The sequence below is a fragment of the Chiloscyllium punctatum genome, chromosome 23 (genome assembly GCF_047496795.1).
Source record: "Chiloscyllium punctatum isolate Juve2018m chromosome 23, sChiPun1.3, whole genome shotgun sequence".
Lineage (NCBI taxonomy): Eukaryota > Metazoa > Chordata > Chondrichthyes > Orectolobiformes > Hemiscylliidae > Chiloscyllium > Chiloscyllium punctatum.
Window position 1 is genome coordinate 68,432,242 of NC_092761.1, and position 19,526 is coordinate 68,451,767.

The 19,526-nt window shown below is 38.0% G+C and overlaps 1 protein-coding gene across 5 annotated transcripts in view; it reads right to left on the bottom strand.

The window, feature by feature from the left end:
* The window catches only part of LOC140494124 (galactosylgalactosylxylosylprotein 3-beta-glucuronosyltransferase 1-like), a 184,146-nt gene that overhangs the window by 16,326 nt on the left and 148,294 nt on the right, over positions 1-19,526 (bottom strand). For all 5 annotated transcript variants that reach the window (XM_072593139.1, XM_072593142.1, XM_072593141.1 and 2 more), the window contains 3 exons: positions 19,145-19,287; positions 14,448-14,962; positions 7,236-7,532 (listed from right to left, as the gene is read on the bottom strand). In XM_072593139.1, the coding sequence (XP_072449240.1) occupies positions 7,236-7,532; positions 14,448-14,962; positions 19,145-19,256 (924 nt within the window). In that variant the 5' untranslated portion in view covers positions 19,257-19,287. The remainder of the gene's footprint in view (positions 1-7,235; positions 7,533-14,447; positions 14,963-19,144; positions 19,288-19,526) is intronic.

Below are 19,526 nucleotides of genomic sequence, written 5' to 3' on the forward strand. Positions count from 1 at the left end.
TCTTCCATATATCAATGGTTTGACACAACAACCTGCTGTACCAACGTGATTTGCCATACAGTGATAGATTACGGGTTCTTGTAATTGCCTGGACACCCAAAGGAGGAATTATGTGCAGGCAAATCTTTTCCTCTGCGCCCCTGAAGACATAGATACTCAAAACCAAGAAACTTTGAGCATACAGTAACAAAAGGCCACATGTAAAAGCTATTGGAGATTGTCAATTCTTTTTCTCTGGGAAAATGTCATTTTTGTTTTCATTGCAGCAACTCTGTAATCTAATAAAAAAAAACTTAAGTTTTGTTTTGAAACAACATATGCATGACCATTCAGCAGCTCTTAGCCTTTGCTATCAAAAGAAAATATACAGCCCCGTCATCAATAGCCTAATGCAAATGAATTATTAAAGATTTGCATCCAATATATCAATACGGTAACTAAGCTACCCCATCTTTTAAACAAGACTTTCAGCTGAGTCGATCCCATAATATTATTTTGAAGATGACCACATTTGTAATCCTTAGTGTCTTGGCTATTATCTATCCCTCAATTAACCTCAGTGAAACTGATTATTTGGTCTTTGTCATATCCCTTTTTGTATGAGTTTGCTTTGCACAAATTGATGGCTATTACTCTTTCTTTCTATCACTTAAAGTCACTGTCACACATCTTTCATTTGAATGTCAATGATGTTTTGGGGTGTTTTAGGGTGTATTTGGACTTGTTGTAGCAGGGCTATTCTGGCTTGAACTAAACTGAACACGGAAGAAAAGTAAATTACTAAAATTATACAATTATGGGAAATGTGTGTGACATCATGTCACAGGATCATACTGTAAAAGGATAAAAGGTTGAAGAGAGAAAAAAATACACAAAGTCACTGCATCTGTAACAATCTGCAAGATTATGTTTAGAAAAAAATGTAAATCTAAATTCCCTGCTAAAGGAAGGATGTGGTGAAACCTGAAAGGATTCTAAAAAGGTTCACAAGGATGTTATTTGGGTTGAAGGGTTTGATCTATAGGGAGAGAGTGAAAACGCTGGGGTTGTTTTCCCTGGAGTGTTGGAGGCTCAGTGGTGACCTGATAAGAGGTTTATAAAATTATGAGGACCATGGATAGGGTAAATAGACAAGGTCTTTACCCAAGGATGGGGAGTCCAAAACTGGAGAGTATAGGTTTAGGATGAGGAGGGAAGATTTAAAAGGGGCCTAAGGGGCACCTTCTTCATGCAGAGTGTTGTGCATATATTGAGTGAGTTGCCAAAGGGAGTGATGGAAGCTGGTACAATTACAACATGTAAAAGGTATCTGGATGGGTATATGAATAGGAAAGGTTGAGAGGGATACGGGCCAAATGCTGGCAAATGAGACTAGTTTTATCTTGGATATCTGGTTGGCATGGGTGAATTGGACCAAAGGGTCTGTTTCAGTGCTGTAAATCTCTGATTCTATGACCATAAATTAAGATAATCTCTTGCACAATATTAGGACTTGAACATTCTATATATTCACTTTTTTTTAAATGGGATGTCACTAACTGGTCCAGCACTCATTGCCAATCCCTAACTACAAGAAGGCAGTTGCTAGTCAACCACATTGGTATGGATCTGGAGTCACATGTAGGCCAGACAGAGTAAGAATAGCAGTTTACTTCCCTAAAGGATATTAGTGAAATAATGTTTTTTTAAACAATTATTGCATGGTCACTATTAGGCTAACTTTTTATTCCATATTTTTATTGAATTCAAACTCTGACAAGGTGGGATTCAAATACTGGTCCTGATAATATTAGCCTGTATCTCTGGTTTACTCTTACCTCCCACAGGAATGAGTTATAAATTTATCCGTGCATTAGTCTGATTTCTTTTATTGGATAAAAGCCATTGAAAGTGAAAAAAAGTGAATGTGTTTTATTTTTTAAAAAATGTTTCAAAGACTATAAACATAGGACAGGTTAATCAGGATGACGAAATTGACAAATTTGTGGAGAATCCTTTCACAGAATGTTCAAGTAAAAGAGCCCTGCAAAACAGGTATCTTTCTCCTATATGCTGTTGGGGTACACAGTGTTCTGGAAATAGAATTAAAGTTCATTTGGAAAATGATTTCGAATACTAAATCTTACAGCAGATAAAAAGGAAACCAGGAATGTGATATTGTAGAAAGAGAGTAGACATGAATAATGCCAATTTTAGAATGTATTAATGCCACTAGATTTTAACTGAGCTAAATGGCTTTGTATTCACCAGGGACATACAAAGTAATTTGTTTCTTATTCACAGTGTATGTGCCACCACAGTCTGGACAATTTCACTTTGACAAATTATAATGTGAGGAAAATGAATGTTCCCAGGCTCCTAAACCCAGGAGGTTGGTGCTTTGAACACAGAATTGGAATAAATATGACACAAACTTTAAAGTATTTGTTGCAGTGGAAAGGTGAGCAAGGGGAAAGGTGATGTTTGATACCAAAGAGATGGTTGATGATACTGAGGCCATGTTGCTCTGATTTATACTGTGTATGTCATGCTTTAAAGTGGCAGAATGAATCACTGTAGTATTCTGCTGAAGTTACATCATGCATGTGAACAGTAAAAGAATAAATTAAAGAACAGCATTTGATATAAATCTTTAAAATCACTAACTTATTTTCCACACATCATCTTTCCCAAAGTCACCATAATCTTTTTTCTTCTCTGCAATGATTCTGTCTGTATTGAGATTGGAGAGACAAGCTAGAATTAAATTAGTACAAACGTCAGAGAAAGGCAACTTATTGGCTGAACTGACTATGTAGAGAGTGAGAGGAATAGCAGTCCATCTTTTGATGAATAAGTAATGTTACAGGTATATGGCATTGTGGAACCAGTATGCAAAATTTCCTTTCCAGTATGCTATTTTCCCCTCATTTTTTTCCCTCTCTCTCTCAAGGCTACTCATTTTGTACTGGAGTCATCCAAAATGCTATTCTTTATTTCTGAACCTACATCTGCTTGCCTATAGGAGGCAACAGTGCTCAATCTCTATTGGTATTCTCAAAGGTGCACTTCCATCAATTGATTTTGGCAATTGGCAATGGAAATCTGACTCAACCTTCCTATCCGTAAACACTGGAGCCAATTGTTGCCTTACTGGCATTGACAGATGAGATCAGGTAACACAGACACACAACCTACCTCCTCTGAGCAGCTCCGTTATTTACTGCCTTAGCTAGGAAAGTGCTCCAAATATTTTCACAGAGGCAACACCTAATGGGTGTTGTAGCCACAGGCAATGTGTGAGTGCAAAGTTATTATCTGGAATGTTCACAATTATTGACTTTCTCTGTGATGGACACTAGCTTCTTTTGGAACCTCTGCATGTATAATCAATCTGCCAGTAACATAACAAAACTAAAGCATTATGTCTGAATTGGAACATCTTTTAGTATGAAAGATAACTCTCCAAATGGAGATTAGAGATCATTTATTTTCTGTGCTTCTAATACTGCATTTTCACATGAAACAAAATGTGCAATCTTAGTGCATCTTTGCATGATTGAGCGTACCAGCATTTATTTGATATAACTGTCTCAGTGTTGATAAACAGCATAAAAAAAGATCTATTTCCTATCTTCTTCTGTACTATGCATCTTGACTGTTCATTCAGATGGCTCATTATGAGTAAGAATCTTCCACTTGGAAATAGTTGAGTGTCCTTGTGAACATGCCTGAAACACTGCTTCATAAGCTGAGCCACGAGCTGATCTCTTCTACTTCCAAGGTTTTCTCTGTTTGCTCAGTTGCTGAGCGGATGTCATTTCTCATACTTATGTTGAGCCTTACGGGTTACCCTTCCCTGTTAGAACTGATTGGATTGGTATAATATCAGGGTTGCTGCATATTTTATCAGATATCCACAAATATAAATACAATGAACATTTAGAGCAGACTGTCAATTCAGTGAGGTACAAGTGTTTGACCACAACTTCATTCAACCAAGTGAGCAAACAGAAACATGCCAACAGATATAGCAGGATATAAGGTTAGGTGGATTGGCCAATTGCTATATTGCTATATTGTCTAGGGATGTGCAGGCCAGCCACGGGAAATGCAGGGTTACAGGGATAGAGTACAGTGGGAGTGGGTCTAAGTGGGATGCTCTTCAGAGGGATGGTGTGGACTCGATGGGCTGAATGTATTGTAGGGAGTCAATGATTCTATGAGAAGCTGTAAGAAATTTCTGCAGGGAATAAAATGTTATGAACAATTAAACTTGAGCTTGACTTGACAGCAGCCCGTATGGCAGCAATAGGAGTTTTCAGAGAAGACAATGGCACAGTGAAGAGAATAAACCATGTAATTTTCTGCAGAAGTTTAAAGCAACCCAGTGTTTGGCTGCAATCATCTCCTTTGTTTCAGGTAAATGATAGAAAAATTGACAGGCATTCTAATTACTGATTTATAAGCACCCATTTATCTCCTGCACTTTCTGAAAAATTATATTTTCCTTTATGCCCTACGAAGTGTTGTGAGATTGTACTGTCAAAATTGATGCTCTCACCTTCCAAACATCTGTAGCTTGTCAGCATCATTATTTGATCCTTATAGTTTATTCAAGGAATGCTCGTAACTTAAATTAGCACTGTGTTAATGAAACCCCTTCCTCTATCATTTTCCTCTTCATTCTTTCTGTAGGTATTACAGGCAGAACTAGCATTTGTTACCCATCCCTAATTGCCCTTGAACTAAGTGGTTTGCTGCATCATTTCAGCAGCCTGTATGGTCAACTAAATTTTAATGTAGTTGCATATATCAAATTGCCACAAATATATCATTCCATTTTTCTTTATGCTCTTATGGAGTGTTTGGCAATAAATCATGAAAAAACTGAAAGCCTGCGCTTTGACTCTTCCATTTTTCCAAACAAAGTAAATATGTCATCACTGAGACCAGTCCATTATTTCATTAGGAAGGAAAGAATCAGAATATGAACCATCTCATATTTCTTCCTGTGACCATCCATCTAGCAGCTAACCTAGAAAAGGGAAGATCATGAACTTTAATAAAGCAAACATTCTCAGTTATGGATTTTCAGTATAGAAAATAATGCTGCTGTTTTTGAGCCGACCTAAAAATAGCTTTTTGTAGCCACATGCATGGTGTGTGTTAGTATTTTGGAAGTTAAAATTCTTTAGATTACTTTGCATTGATGACTTTTTAGTATTACATGAGATTAACTATAAATTGATTTAAGATTTTATGAGATAAATCGCTGAGGAAATATTCTGACACTATTAAAAATGGTATGAGGTATCTGAGGTACATTAATTGCTAACCAATTATAACACACTTGTTAACTTATGGACCAATAATAATAATTGCTAACTCTATAAACCCCTCATGATAGCACAAATTAATACTACATTTTCGAGACACAGTTGGACTGAACAGCATTGCTTTGAGTGTGGAGATGAATATATAATTGATTTAGCTTTAGTTCATTCTTACCTAATCACATGATCATAAGTTCAAATCTCACTCCAATGTCTCAGCATTGTATTCAGGGACTACTATATTATTCAATGTGCTGGCCAGGACTATCCATTATGTAGTGCTACACGTTTCTGCACAGTCCACCTAAAATTTGCCAAACTTCATCAAGGATTGCAGAATTGTAAGCACAAATTACAGCTGTTGTAAACTGAGGTTTTTGCTATTTTCGCACTAACTTAAAAAAATGCAATATGACCCTACCCACACAACTGACCACTACCCCCACCTCCTGATCACAATCACCATGATATATTCCCATTAGTCAAACTCATCTGGGCCCTTGAGGAGGCTTTTAGAGTCAGAGAGCTGTACAGCACAGAAACAGACCCTTCAGTCCAAAGCTGATTCGTTTGGGGGCAAGGGGATGTAAAGACACTGACTATGATTCTATGATTCTATAACTTTTCTATGATTGTGTGACTATGAATACCAAAATAACACCAAATGGTTCTGCACTTCTTTTCTATTTTAAGTAGTTTGATATCGTTCTGGCTTCCTAGACCAGTTATATGACCACTACCCCATCACTTCCCCAAATCCACCTGAGACTGCAGCTTGACCCTTGGTTTAACAAGTGTATTTGTCACTCAGGACTGGGTAATGTTTCACTTTAGAACACAATTAATAATCTGGCTCAAAATGTGGCCAAAATTGCAGTACTTTCAGGTGCTTGATGCCAAATTACATATATGCTGTTTTCTAGACACTGGGATTAGAAGTACCTAATTGAGCCAAGACCTTACATATCAGGAAATATTCATTAAAGCAAAACTTAGAAAGAAAAATGTGTACTAATAATTTACTTGATTATGCTGCTTCTTGGCACATTTTAAGTCTGATGATAAGCAAATGAGTTTGAGTGGAAATGTGAGAGAATTTAAGAAAAGCTCTTATCAAAAGCACTGCAATTTTGGCCACATTTTGAGCCAGATTATTGATTGTGTTCATTACCCAGTCCTCACTGACAAATACACTTGTTAAACCAAAGGTCAAGCTGCACTCTCAGGTGAATTTGGGGAAGTGGTGGGATGAAGGTCATGTAACTGATCTAGGAGGCCAGAAAGACATCTAATGTTCTGAGACCAAATGGGTTTGAATACCACCTTTGCAGGTGGTGACATTTGAATACATTAAAAATACAGAATTAAAAAAAGCTAACCTAACAGTGACCATGTGACCTCTTCATTATCATTAAAACTAATGTCACTAGTGTCCTCGAGAAGAGAATCTATCATCCTTCATCTGCCCTGGCTTATATGTGACTCCTGACCCACAGCAATGTGGTTGTCTCTTAACTGCCCTCTGAGCAATTAGAAATGGACAATAAATGCTGGCCCAGTCAGTGATACCCATGTCCCATGAATAAAAAATGAAATAGGAAAATCACATGCCAATATTTTAAAAATAGCAGGTGGGCTCTGCCAGTGTCCTGTCCAATATTTATCATTCAGATATTACTTTAAAAGTTAAATTAACTTCCCTATTATCATATTGCTGTTTGAAGACCTTCATTGTGTGCCAACTGGCTGCTGTGTTTGCCTACAAAACAACAGTGACTATATTTCAATAAATAATCACTTGTTTGTAAAATGCTTTGGATGTCCTTTGGGCAAAAATGGTGCTAAAGTCTTCCTTTGCAAATATACATTCTTTTCTACAACCTCAACAGTAGGTGTGGTTTATATATATATAGGATCTACCTTAGTGCAATTGGCTGCTTTAGGTTCCAGGTCATTTAGTGTCACTAATTCTCGTAGAAGACTACTTTCTTGATAGCCACCCTTTACTCCACGCAGCTTGAAGTAAGCTTGAGGTCTCTGCAGGATTAATCGAAGGTTTATTGCAAACCCTGCCATATCAATGGCAAATGGTCTGTGTGGATCAAACACTGTTTTCCATCCATAAACTTTTCCCATTGCATTCACTTTTGGAGATTCATAACGGAGTCCACCCACAAAGGCAACAGGCCAGACTGAGACTTTCCTTGTGGCACGCATCTAATGGAAAGTGAGGGAAAACAAAGTGGTGACATGTTCTGTTCATGGAAATCAAGTCAACAGAATTACCATCAAAATGTATTTAAAAGGTTAGTCCTTTATATATTTTAATAGCATGTAATATGCACTCAAAACTTCAATCAAAATGAATCTCTATTTAGTTAGCATGATTGGAAGATGTGACTCAAGATCAGAATACTTTCATTTTGGATATGTTTTATCTTCTCTTTAATGTCACAAACCATGTAATATCAGTAAAGATTTTCACATTTACAGTTATCCAGATGACAATAATTCATTGTATTTATGAACTTTTTAAAATCCATATGCAATACGGGTATCACTGGAAAGGCCAGCATGTGTTGCCCATTCCTAATTGCCCTCGAACTGAAAGAGCCTTTTCAGAGGTCAGTACAAAGTGAACCACATTATTCTCAGTCTGGAACTGCATGTAGCACAGATCAGGTGAACATTGTCGATTTCCTTCCCTGAATAAAATATAAATTATCAGGTTACTTTTTCAGATAATTGATGGTGGTTTCATGACACCATTATTGAGCATAGCTTTACATACACACATATCAGTTGAATTTAAAATCTGCCATGATGGGATTTGAGTGCAAAATGACTACTTAAGATAACAGTGTTGGTATGAAAATAATTGTAGAAAATACTTACACATATACATTAAGTTGCAATGTGATGCAGTCAACATTGTATTTTTTATTATCCTATTTATTTGTTTTTATGTATCTGTAACATAGGCATTTTGCCCTTCCTTGAGTTCACTCAGCACTGCTCTACCTCAATCTTGAAACATTAAATCACAGAATTTATTTCCTTTGCTGAATCTTATATAGGAATCTGTAACAATATGGCAGCAATTGACCTGAGAGCATAATCTTAGAGTAAGGGATTGCCCATCTAAGACAGACATAAGGAATATTTTTGTTTTCACAAAGGGGAGTGAATTCTTTGGAATTTTCTACCTCAGAGAGCTGTTGAGACTCATTCTTGAAGAATCTTCAATTACTGATTAAAAATCTGTCTATCTGAGTCTTGAAGAATTTTAATTTAAACATAAAACACAAAAGGTGTAAGAAAATGGTTTTATATTTTATGAAAGTGCATTCAGAGGGCACAGGATTTCTGTCCTGTGGCTGGTAAAGTTGAAGTAAGCCCACTTCCTAAAACAAAAGCTGGAGACAGGCCTAATTCTGCCGAGTTGTGGCAGGTGACTCAATGTCGATGTCTTTGCTGCAACGCATTCTAGTGGATGCCTAACCAGCATTGCAGGTCTACCCACATGTGCTTGTATCTGAGGAAGATTTTCCATCGACCCTCATGATTTCTGGGCTTGGAAGAGGTGCCCAATCTAAAATCTATTCCTTGAATGGCACAAAAACCTGAAATGACCAAACCAACATTCTGTGCAATGGATACTGGCAAACTGCGCATGGGTCAGTCATACTAACAATCTGAGGCGATACAAAACATGAAAGTCACAAATCAAGATTTGAGCATTTCATCTTAATTGACAATCTCAGGGTTAGCCACAATGTTTAATGCTTTGGGGATGAAACCGCACAGAATAGCGGCTTTTCCCTTCATTACAGTTTGTGGAAAATAAAATTACAAGGTATACAATGTGTTGTTGACATGTTTTTGACCTTGCACATGGTAACCAAGAGCAATTTTGTTTCTGTTATCCCTCTTAATGAGGATCTGCTCCGGCTGTACACAGCAGAAGAGCTCAGAATTCTCCACGTGATCTGACTAGCATTCTCTCCTCAGTTCAAAACACCAAAACTTCCATTTCATTTTCTGTTTGTGAAATTTGTTGTGTGTAAATAATTCACCTCCTTCACCTTCATAACAACAACTTGCTTTCTGGTCAAGTTTTCATCTTAACCAACTAAGGGATATTCTGCGTCAAGATCTTGATCCAGTTGATTAGAGTTTCACAGTCTAGTTATCCAGTGTAAGGTACTGCAGCTAAAGGGGTGCTACTCCAACTCAATGAAAATCCATTCACTTACACGGAGTTAACATCAGGCCCGAAGATTATCTATTTTGTTGTTTTGAGGAATCCTTACATTATTGAAGGTATATTGTCAAAATATAAATGAGAAGAGTCAATAGGTTCAGCTTTGATGACCAGACTCTCATGAAAGAGCATGATAACTATCAAAGATGCAAAGTTAGGTGCAATATTAGTGAAAAACAAATGATGAGAATATGATACATTTGTCACTGTCTCATTACCATATTTATCATTATCCTGGCATTGTGGACCATAAAGCATTGTGATTTATGCAAACTACATTACATATTGTTATGATCCTAATGGGTTGAACATTGTTTTTCAAGTTGAGGCATAATGGTGCATGTCCTGCTCAAAGTGTAGATGAGCTTGTGAAAGCTAGCCTTACAACATTATTCCTGACTTGGCTATTGTTTTGACGTAAAAACTGCATGTCATCATAAAGTAAAAATCATCTGTAATGGGTCAACGCACATCCAAGCTTCAGAAAATATATCAAAGGGCTTCTAACTTTCAAATGTTGATATCGATGGCGGATACTGGAATCGTAAAGTGGACCCAGAAGATCAGTTTTATGTAGTTGTGTGTGCTTAAAGCACCAATCAGGAATTGCATTCAAGTTAATGCTCCCATGGGATTTTCCATAATGTCCTTATATGTAGACTGCACTTTGCTATTGTTGGAAAAATGCATTTTGTTCTTTTATTGAGAAATCTAAAGGAATAACAATGGCAAAGTAGAGGGCATTAACAATGATAAAAGAAAGAGTTGAGATAGCAAGGTAAATCAAGAAATAAATTATAGTTTATGTCTAGCTTGAAAATAATAAATCTTAATGACTGTCACTGGAAAAGAACAGTTTCTTAATATTTAGCAGAAAAGTATAGCAAATGCATTCATTTAACATCAAAGTCAAGGGAGGTATCACAACTCTAAGTAGATTATTATAAAAGCTGTGTAAAATTAAGTTATTTTCAGTAATTGGTACCTCTGAACTGAAAAAGCAAGTGAGGAATTAAATTATATTTTGCTTAATTATGGCTGGTTATAAAACAGGTTCTGGAGGGAAGAAGCTATATGGACAGATCAAAAGTAAGGATATTAGTTTATTGTTTTATAGTTGCCGTTTGATGACTCAAACTAATATAAAGCCAGGCTAAACATAGGAAATATGTTTTAAGGGAAAAAAAGCTTTTATTCAAAGACATAGCTATGTTTTAAAATGCTTAAGTTTGTAACAAAGTTTGTAATATATACTTGGGAATAGGCTCTCTATTTAGTTTATAATCGTGTGTTTTTTAATTTTCTTAGACGTATTATTTGGGGAATTTGCGATGACAACTAATCACTGGGTGGTGACACCACATTATCTAGGCAGATGTAAAAATGATTCCAATGTATCGTTGTTACAGTCTAGGAAAAGAGAGATAAGCTGATGTAACAGGTACAAGCTTTAAAAAAAGATTGGAATGTTAATGGATGAATGAGGAGACATTAAGAAGTGGCATCATAAAGGTCGGCTGTACATTTAATGAAAACAGTCAGAAATTAAATATGTTACCAAGCCAATCCTGGATCAACCGGAATGTTTCATGTCATGTTGATGCACTAATAAGCCCACTTTTGTTGAAATAGCAAAATCATAGGAACATAGGAACAAGAGTAGAACATTCAGCCCCTTGAACCTGTTCCCCCATGCACTGAGATCATGGCTGATCTGTGGTCGAACCCCATATCCCTGCCTTTGGTCCATATCCTTTCATGTCTTTGCTTAACAAACATTTATTTGCTCAGATTTAAAATTTGATCCAGCATCCACTGTCTTTTGTGAAAGAGAGTTCCGTATGTCTACCACCCTTTGTGTGTAGAAGTTCTGCCTTTTCCAGAATGGTCTCATCTCAATTCTCAGACAATGTCCCCTAGTTCTAGAATCCTTACCCCATGGAAATAGTTCATCTTTATTGACTCTTGTCTTTTCCTGTTAATATTTTGAAAACTTTAATCAAAATCACCTCTTAACCTTCTTAATTTGTATAATCTCTCCTCATAACTCAACCACTGAAGTCCAGATATCATTCTTGTAAACCTATATTGTACTCCCTCTAAGGCCAATATATCGTTTTTAACAAAGGGTCAGTTAGACTCGAAACGTCAGCTCTTTTCTCTCCTTACAGATGCTGCGAGACCTGCTGAGATTTTCCAGCATTTTCTCTTCTGGCTATCGTTCTTAACGGTGTGATGCCTAGATCTATTCAGACCATTCCAGGTGGGGTCTAACCAGGGGTTGCATTCTTATACTTGTATCCTCTAGATGTAAAGGCCAGCTTTCCATTAGCTGTTTTGATTATTTTCTGTTCATGGTATTTTAAATGCATCTATGCATCAAAACTCCCAGGTTTCTTTGGATATCCACTATGTTGAACTTCATACTATCTAGCAAGTATTGTTATTTATTGTTTCTCTGTCCAAATGAATAAAATCAAAATGACAGACATTTTGAATGAACATGTAAGCTATTCTGATTAACTAGAGGTTATTTGGCCCAGCAGAGCTTTCCATCTAGGCATCAAATAGCATTATTCTAACATGACCCACTATCACATGACTGTAAGCAATGTTAAGTTCATACTGCTGCCTCCCTTGAGACAAATCAAGTATTGGTGCTAACATTTCTGTGACCATATGTTTCCTTTCCTACAGATATCACTCTTGACCCTCTTAGAAATCAACGCTGAATTAGCAACCTGATCTTGGATACCCTTGCATGTATCATTTGTCCTATAGCTTATGGCAGGGTTGTAAGGGCAAGGGCAGGCAGAAGATACTTTCTCAAATTCAGCCTATAGATGTTTTATTCTCTCCTGTGGCCCTTTGTTCATTATTAACGTTCATAATTCATTCTTAAGTTCCACTATTTTGAAGACTACATCATGTTTCCTTTCAGCCTTTTCTCCAGGAAAATGTGAATTGAATGTCTTGAACTTGATCTACCTACCATTCTCCAGAATGCAGCACATACATACACAAAATTATATTACCTGGTTCAGATTGAGATCCAATGGTTTGCAGATGCAACCAGTTGTAATTTGAGTTTATCAATGGATTCATACTGATAGGATATTTTCTGTGTTCAACTACTCTTTCATGTTGCATACATTTAATTTTTTTATTCATTTATTGGATGTGGATATCAACAACAAGGCCAGTATTTATTGACTATCCTCAATTGCCCTTGAGAAACTGGTAGTAAGCCAACTTCTTGAACTACAGAAAGCAGCTTGATACAATTTAATGGCTTACTGCAGAGTAAGTGGGAATCTATTGATGACCAGAGTGACATATAGGTCAAACAGATAAGGACAGCATGTTTCCTCTCCCTTAGGTAATTAATGAATTAGATGATGTTTCTTTCAAATCATTTAGTTGTTTTAGAGTCATGATACTAACATTTTTATCCCAGATCTATTTAATTAACCAAACTTAAATTCCCTAGCTGCCATGTGGCATTTGAAATCTCATCTCTGGACAAATAGTCCAGTAAAATACTCACTTTCTGGCAATGCCTAAGCATTGTCTACATGTGTCCACATTATTTTAGTCCTTCAGTGTAATTGAACCAAGACTCTCTGAAGAGAATCAATAAACTTTCCCCTTCTTAACCATCCCTACAGCTTCGTATCATCTCCAAACTTAGTTAAACTATTTCACCCATATCCTACTCCATATAATTTACTAATAATTTGGTCAGAAAACTCAGGGCAAGTTTGTTAATGTTCCTTAGTTATTTTGTCCCTTCATCAATAGACTCTATCTCTGGATAAAGTGGAATTTGCTAATACTCATTGACAATCCTTACTAGTCTCACATGTGAAACTTCACTGAATGCCTTTGAAAATTTAAGTAAACTACATTTACTAGATACTGATGTGTAATGTATTTTTAAACCAATGGGCAAATGTGGGAAGACACATAACAATGGCATAAGTGTAAAATGGGAGATATTTTATAAATATGTACAGTTGGTACAGAACCCTTCTCCAGTTATAGAGTCATAGAGATGACAAGGTTTTCTGCCATTATTGTGTGCATAGAAAATTACTCCTCAGAGTGTGTACACTAGAGAATGCAGCTTATAGAGGATTATCATCTAATTTACACAACAGACACATGCCAGGTGTATAGCGATTGTTTGCAGCTGAGGGAGAACATGAACAAATAAAGACTGGAAATGGATACAGTATGTGTTGCACAACAGACAGGAATATTTAACTGGGGGTTCAGATGATGTTTTTAAACAACTTAATTTCTGCCAAGGCTTGGGACTTAATCAGAATCTAAACATGATCCTCGATAGGAGCGAGAGTAACAGGGTAATTGTTATGGGGACTTTAACTTCCCCAATATTGACTGGGAATACTATAGTTCAAGTAGTTTAGATGGGTCAGTTTTTGTTCAGCATGTGCAGGAGGGTTTTCTGACACAATATGTAGACAGGCCAACAAGGGGCGATTGGATTTGGTACTGGTGAATGAACCCGGCAAGGTGTTAGATTTGGAGGTAGGTGAGCACTTTGGCGATAGTGACCATAATTTGGTTATATTTACAATAGCAATAGGCAGGGAATGGCCTGCCTGTGACCGTAATAGACTCGCCGACGTTAAGGGCATTTAAATGGGCGTTGGACATACATATGAATAATAATGGAATGGTGTAGATTAGATGGGTATTAGACTAATGTCACAGGTTGGCGCATCTTCGCGGGCTGAAGGGCCTGTACTGCACTGTAACGTTCTATGTTCTATGTAAACTCAGGACACAAACTTGTCACTTGTTCTAATTACAATCAGGCAATATTAAGACATTGAGCTTACCTCTTCAAACAACTCTAAACTGTAAGTGTTGTCATCGTCTGCGAAATATATGATCCCTTGCTGCGTGTTGTTTAAATTGAACATTTCCCGAAGCCATCTCAGTGCCAGGTTTCTTTGCATTGTGCCACGTGGGAAACGAGGATCTCGAATATCTCCTCTCAGCTTGTAACTGCGTGGTGTCTCTACATTCAAGTGTGTGTAGTTAAGGCCCGTCTCCTTGAGGAGTTGGGTCACCAGTGTTGTTCTTCTCTGTGCATCCTCCACCACTATCCAGTGGAGATTAGGCACATGAAGTAGGGTGTTAGCAACCCTTGTCAGTTCTGCTTTCTGTACAGGCCTGCTATAAGTTGGAGTGATGACATGAATTGTGGGGAGGATATCCGACCAGGGAGGAGGCCGTGTGTAAACATACTCTGTCCTAATCACCTCCACAATATCCTTATCTGACGGACAATATTCCTTGGAACCTGATGATTGACCAAGATCTCTGCGGTTGCCATTCTCACTCCCATCATCTGAAAAAGGTAATTCATGGTTATGTTTTTGTAAACTTTAAAATGACTGAATACATGAGTTTTTGATAATTCATCTATGTATTTTGTTCACAGCAAAACCTGAACTCAGACTCTACCACTAGATGGCACTCCACATTACGCCATCCATTAGTTGTGTCATATGTATCATATTTCTGTGCAATATGATATATCATGATTACACTTGCACTTATGTTGCATATTATCAGATCAAAATAAATCAAACCACTTCAGCAAAGGAATTATTTTTTAAATGCAATTCTAAAAGCAGTAATAGTAAAATTATTGTTGGTCTGGATATCTGAAAAAGATAAAGTATTGGAGAAACTCAGCAGGTCTCAAGAAGATTCATATTGGAGTCAAAATATTAATTGCTTCTTTTCTTTTGACAAGTAGCACCAGACTTGCTGAATTTCTCCTGCACTTCTTTATTTTATTACTAATAGCAGTAGCTATTCTGGACAAGGGGATGAACAGCACTTTAATTGGGTGATATTGACTTGTATATCAGGAGAACTCCATCTTCTTAGTAATAGAATAGGATCTTTAATATCAACCTTAATGTCACAGGTTGGCGCATCTTCGCGGACTGAAGGGCCTGTACTGCACTGTAATGTTCTATGTTCTATGTAAACTCAGGACACAAACTTGTCACTTGTTCTAATTACAATCAGGCAATATTAAGACATTGAGCTTACCTCTTCAAACAACTCTAAACTGATTGGACTTTGCCTTAATGCCCCCACTGTTAAGATGATTGACAGTGAGGAAAAAGGTCTTAGGTTACAGGCGGATCTAGATGGAGAGATCAGGTGGGCAGGTCAGTGGCAAACAAAATTTAATCCTGATAAGTGTGAGGTGGTGCACTTTGGAAGAGGTAGCAAGAGAAGGAACTTCTCAATGAATGGCAGATCAATAAGAATCTCAGAGGAAGCAATGGATCTTGAGTGCTTGTCCACAGATCCCTGAAGGTGACAGGATAGGTCAAGGGATAGTTAAGAAGGCATACTTGCCTTTATCAATCATGACATAGATTATAAAAGCAGGGAGCTGATAAGAAACATGTTGGTTAGGCCACAGCTGGAATGCTATGTGCAGTCCTGGTCACCACACTCTTGGAAGGATTGAGGTGCATTGGAGGGGATGCTGACCGGATTCACTAGGATATAGCCTGGGACGCTGCAGTTTAGCTATGAAGAGAGGGTGAATAAGCTTCAGTTGTTTTTCTTCAGAGTGGAGAAGGCTGAGAGAGGATTTGACTGAGGTGTATAAGATTACGGGTTGTATAGATTGTCATTACAGACAGGGTGATAGGAAGCAGCTGTTTTCTTTAGTTGCAGGGTCAATAACAAGTTGGCAGAAATTTAAAGAGAAAGCTGGCAGTTTCAGTGGCCATTTGGAGGAAAAAAGGTCCACATCCCGAACCTCCACCCTCAGACCCCACCCCTCCAACCATAACAAGGACAGAATGCCCCTGGTGCTCACCTTCCACCCTACCAAGCTTCGCATAAACCAAATCATCCGCCAACATTTCCGCCACCTCCAAACGGACCCCACCACCAGGGATGTATTTCTTTCTCCACCCCTTTCACCTTCAGCAAAGTCCATTCCCTCCGTGACTACCTGGTCAGGTCCACACTGCCCCTACAACCCACCCTCCCATCCTGGCACCTTCCCCTGCCACCACAGGAATTGCAAAACCTGCGCCCACACCTCCTCCCTCACCTCCATCCAAGGCCCTAAAGGAGCCTTCCACATTCATCAAAGTTTTACCTGCACATCTACCAACATCAGTTATTGTATCCGTTGCTCCCGATGCGGTCTCCTCTACATTGGGGAGACTGGACACTTCCTAGCAGAGTGCTTTAGGGAACATCTCTGGAACACCCGCACCAATTAACCACACCGCCCTGTGGCCCAACATTTCAACTCCCCCTCCCACTCTGCCGAGGACATGGAGGTCCTGGGCCTCCTTCACCACCACTCCCTCACCACCAGACGCCTGGAGGAAGAATGCCTCATCTTCCGCCTCGGAACACTTAAAACCCAGGGCATCAATGTGGACTTCAACAGTTTCCTCATTTCCCCGTCCCCCACCTCACCCCATTTCCAAACTTTCAGCTCAGCACTGTCCCCATGACTTGTCCTATCTGCCTATCTTCTTTTCCACCTATCCACTCCACCCACCACCCCCCAACCTGTCACCCTTAACCCCTTTCCCACTCACCTATTGTACTCTGTGCTACTTTCTCCCCACCCCCACCCTCCTCTCATTTATCTCTCCACCCTTCAGGCTGTCTGCCTGTATTCCTGATGAAGGGCTTTTGCCCGAAACGTCAATTTTATTGCTCCTCAGATGCTGCCTGAACTGCTGTGCTTTTCCAGCACCACTCTAATTTACAGCAAGGTGGAAGTCAGTCAGCTTCAAAATATTTTTGTGTGAACTCGTTAACTAAATTGCACATAATTTAGATAAGACAGCCTGAGACAAGAGAGCCTGAGATTTAATGACAAATTAAATATAATTTATTTATTAGATTTGAGTTGGGTACCTCAGTTGCCTAGATGGCTAACATGATTAGAATAAATCCAACAGTAAAGGTTCAGTTCCTGGTCTGATCAATATAGATTTGGGACCTGCCTCCTGGCCCTGCCCCTGAGAGTGGAGGGCAATGATAAGTCACCATTGACAAAACCAGCTCAAGATAGAGCATCAGCAGACAATGAGTCAAGGATCTACCAATGGCTGAGGAGGAGCATATCGAATAGACACAACATCAGCAAGCCAGACCATCAACTGGCCACAATTGAACAGCAAAAGGATGGCCTGAAAATGTTATGCAAATTATTAACCTTGAAATACTGTACAAAGCATACTCAGTGTTACCTTAAGAGTTAATTAAATTAGTGGATTAATTGCAATCAATGCACAATTCTTCTATACACCTCAAGGTGGTTAATATTCATTAATTTAAAACTGTTAAATAGTCTTTAGTTCTATCGGATTAATAGATTTGGGATTTCATGAGGCTATTGAAAAGGCAAGTGAGATATTAGAAAATACTTTCAAGATAATTCAGGAAATATATTTCCTTAATGTACAAGGCTTCAGTCTGACCTTACCCAGAACACTGCAGTTGAATTTCCACAGGAGTTTCCTCAATCATTTGCTTCAACTCTCTTAATTATCTCTGATGACTTGGCCCTCAAGGGAGATTACCTGGTTGTTGAGGGGATATGGATGGATAGGGATGATGGTGAACTGAAGTTCCGTTGTATGACAGGATAGGACAGATTGTCGGCCCAGCTTGTCCTTTTTGTCTTTCTATGCTCCAATCTTCTTTCATCTACCAGAATTTTTGCTGCACTGCTGTCTTGTTTCATTCAGTTGTTGACTGGTGTAGATTAATTTTCTAATTAACTGTGCCTCACACTGATGATCTGTTATTTATTTTCCAATGTATTCAGTTACATTTAGTACTTCCTTTTTCACATTTAATTACTGTTCATATTCAATTCAAACTCTCCTTTCAATTAGACAATCATCTGCCTCATACTTTCACCATCCTGAAGCATGTAGAGGAAAGTCCAAAAGTCAGGATCTCTCACTTGTTACTGGAACTGTCTAACATTTCTTCTAAAATCTAAGCAGAAGGAAAATGTTCATGGGAGGCGGTCAAATTTTATCACTACATTTTATCAGCCACACAATAGAGACAAAAATCTGCACAACTAGAATGTGTATAGGAAGATAATTTTAAATAATTGAGAAAACAAATGACTGAAAGCAAAGAACCCAAACAAAGTTTAATGAAATTTCTATAACTTTCAGTTCAGAAATATTTCATCAACTATTTCAAATTTTCATCTAAGTGAAAAATGATAGCTGTTGACACTTTTCAATTGCCTGGAAATGGCATCACAATATTGGCATTTACAGAACACTTATTAGCTTATATGCATTTATTAGCTTATTAACACCTTGCAGAAATATTACATGGACAAGGTATCTTTTTGAATTCTCGTATTTCATCAATGGATTATATTTTTCCCACCCTGATGTTTCTATATTTAGAGGACAATTGTAGAAAATCGTGTTCCTTTCAAGAATCATTTTACAAACAATGAATAGTTTGGGTAACTTGTAAAGTTGTCATCACTTACCCTTTCTCAGGGCTAGCAAGGGTGAGATGGCGTTTTGGTGCCAAACTGTAATAAGCAGAGTCCAGGGTAAAACAATCAATACAATTGCGAGGATGTCCCGTCTCTTCGGCATCTCCAAGGTTGGTCCTACATTCCTTCATCACCTACCACAAATCCCAAAATGTTTAGGGCTACAGTACATTCAATGGAAAACAGAGTTCATAATACTCTACAGAAGTTACACATGACATTCCTGCTTCAATTTGATGGAAGACTACTACAATTACAGCAGTCCCTATTTCATAGAGGTGAGGTATTGCCTTTGGGACAAACAATGATAGTGCAGTGCATCTGAGGAAAAGCTGGGGCTTAATCTTCCACCTATATGTTGCTGCATCATTGG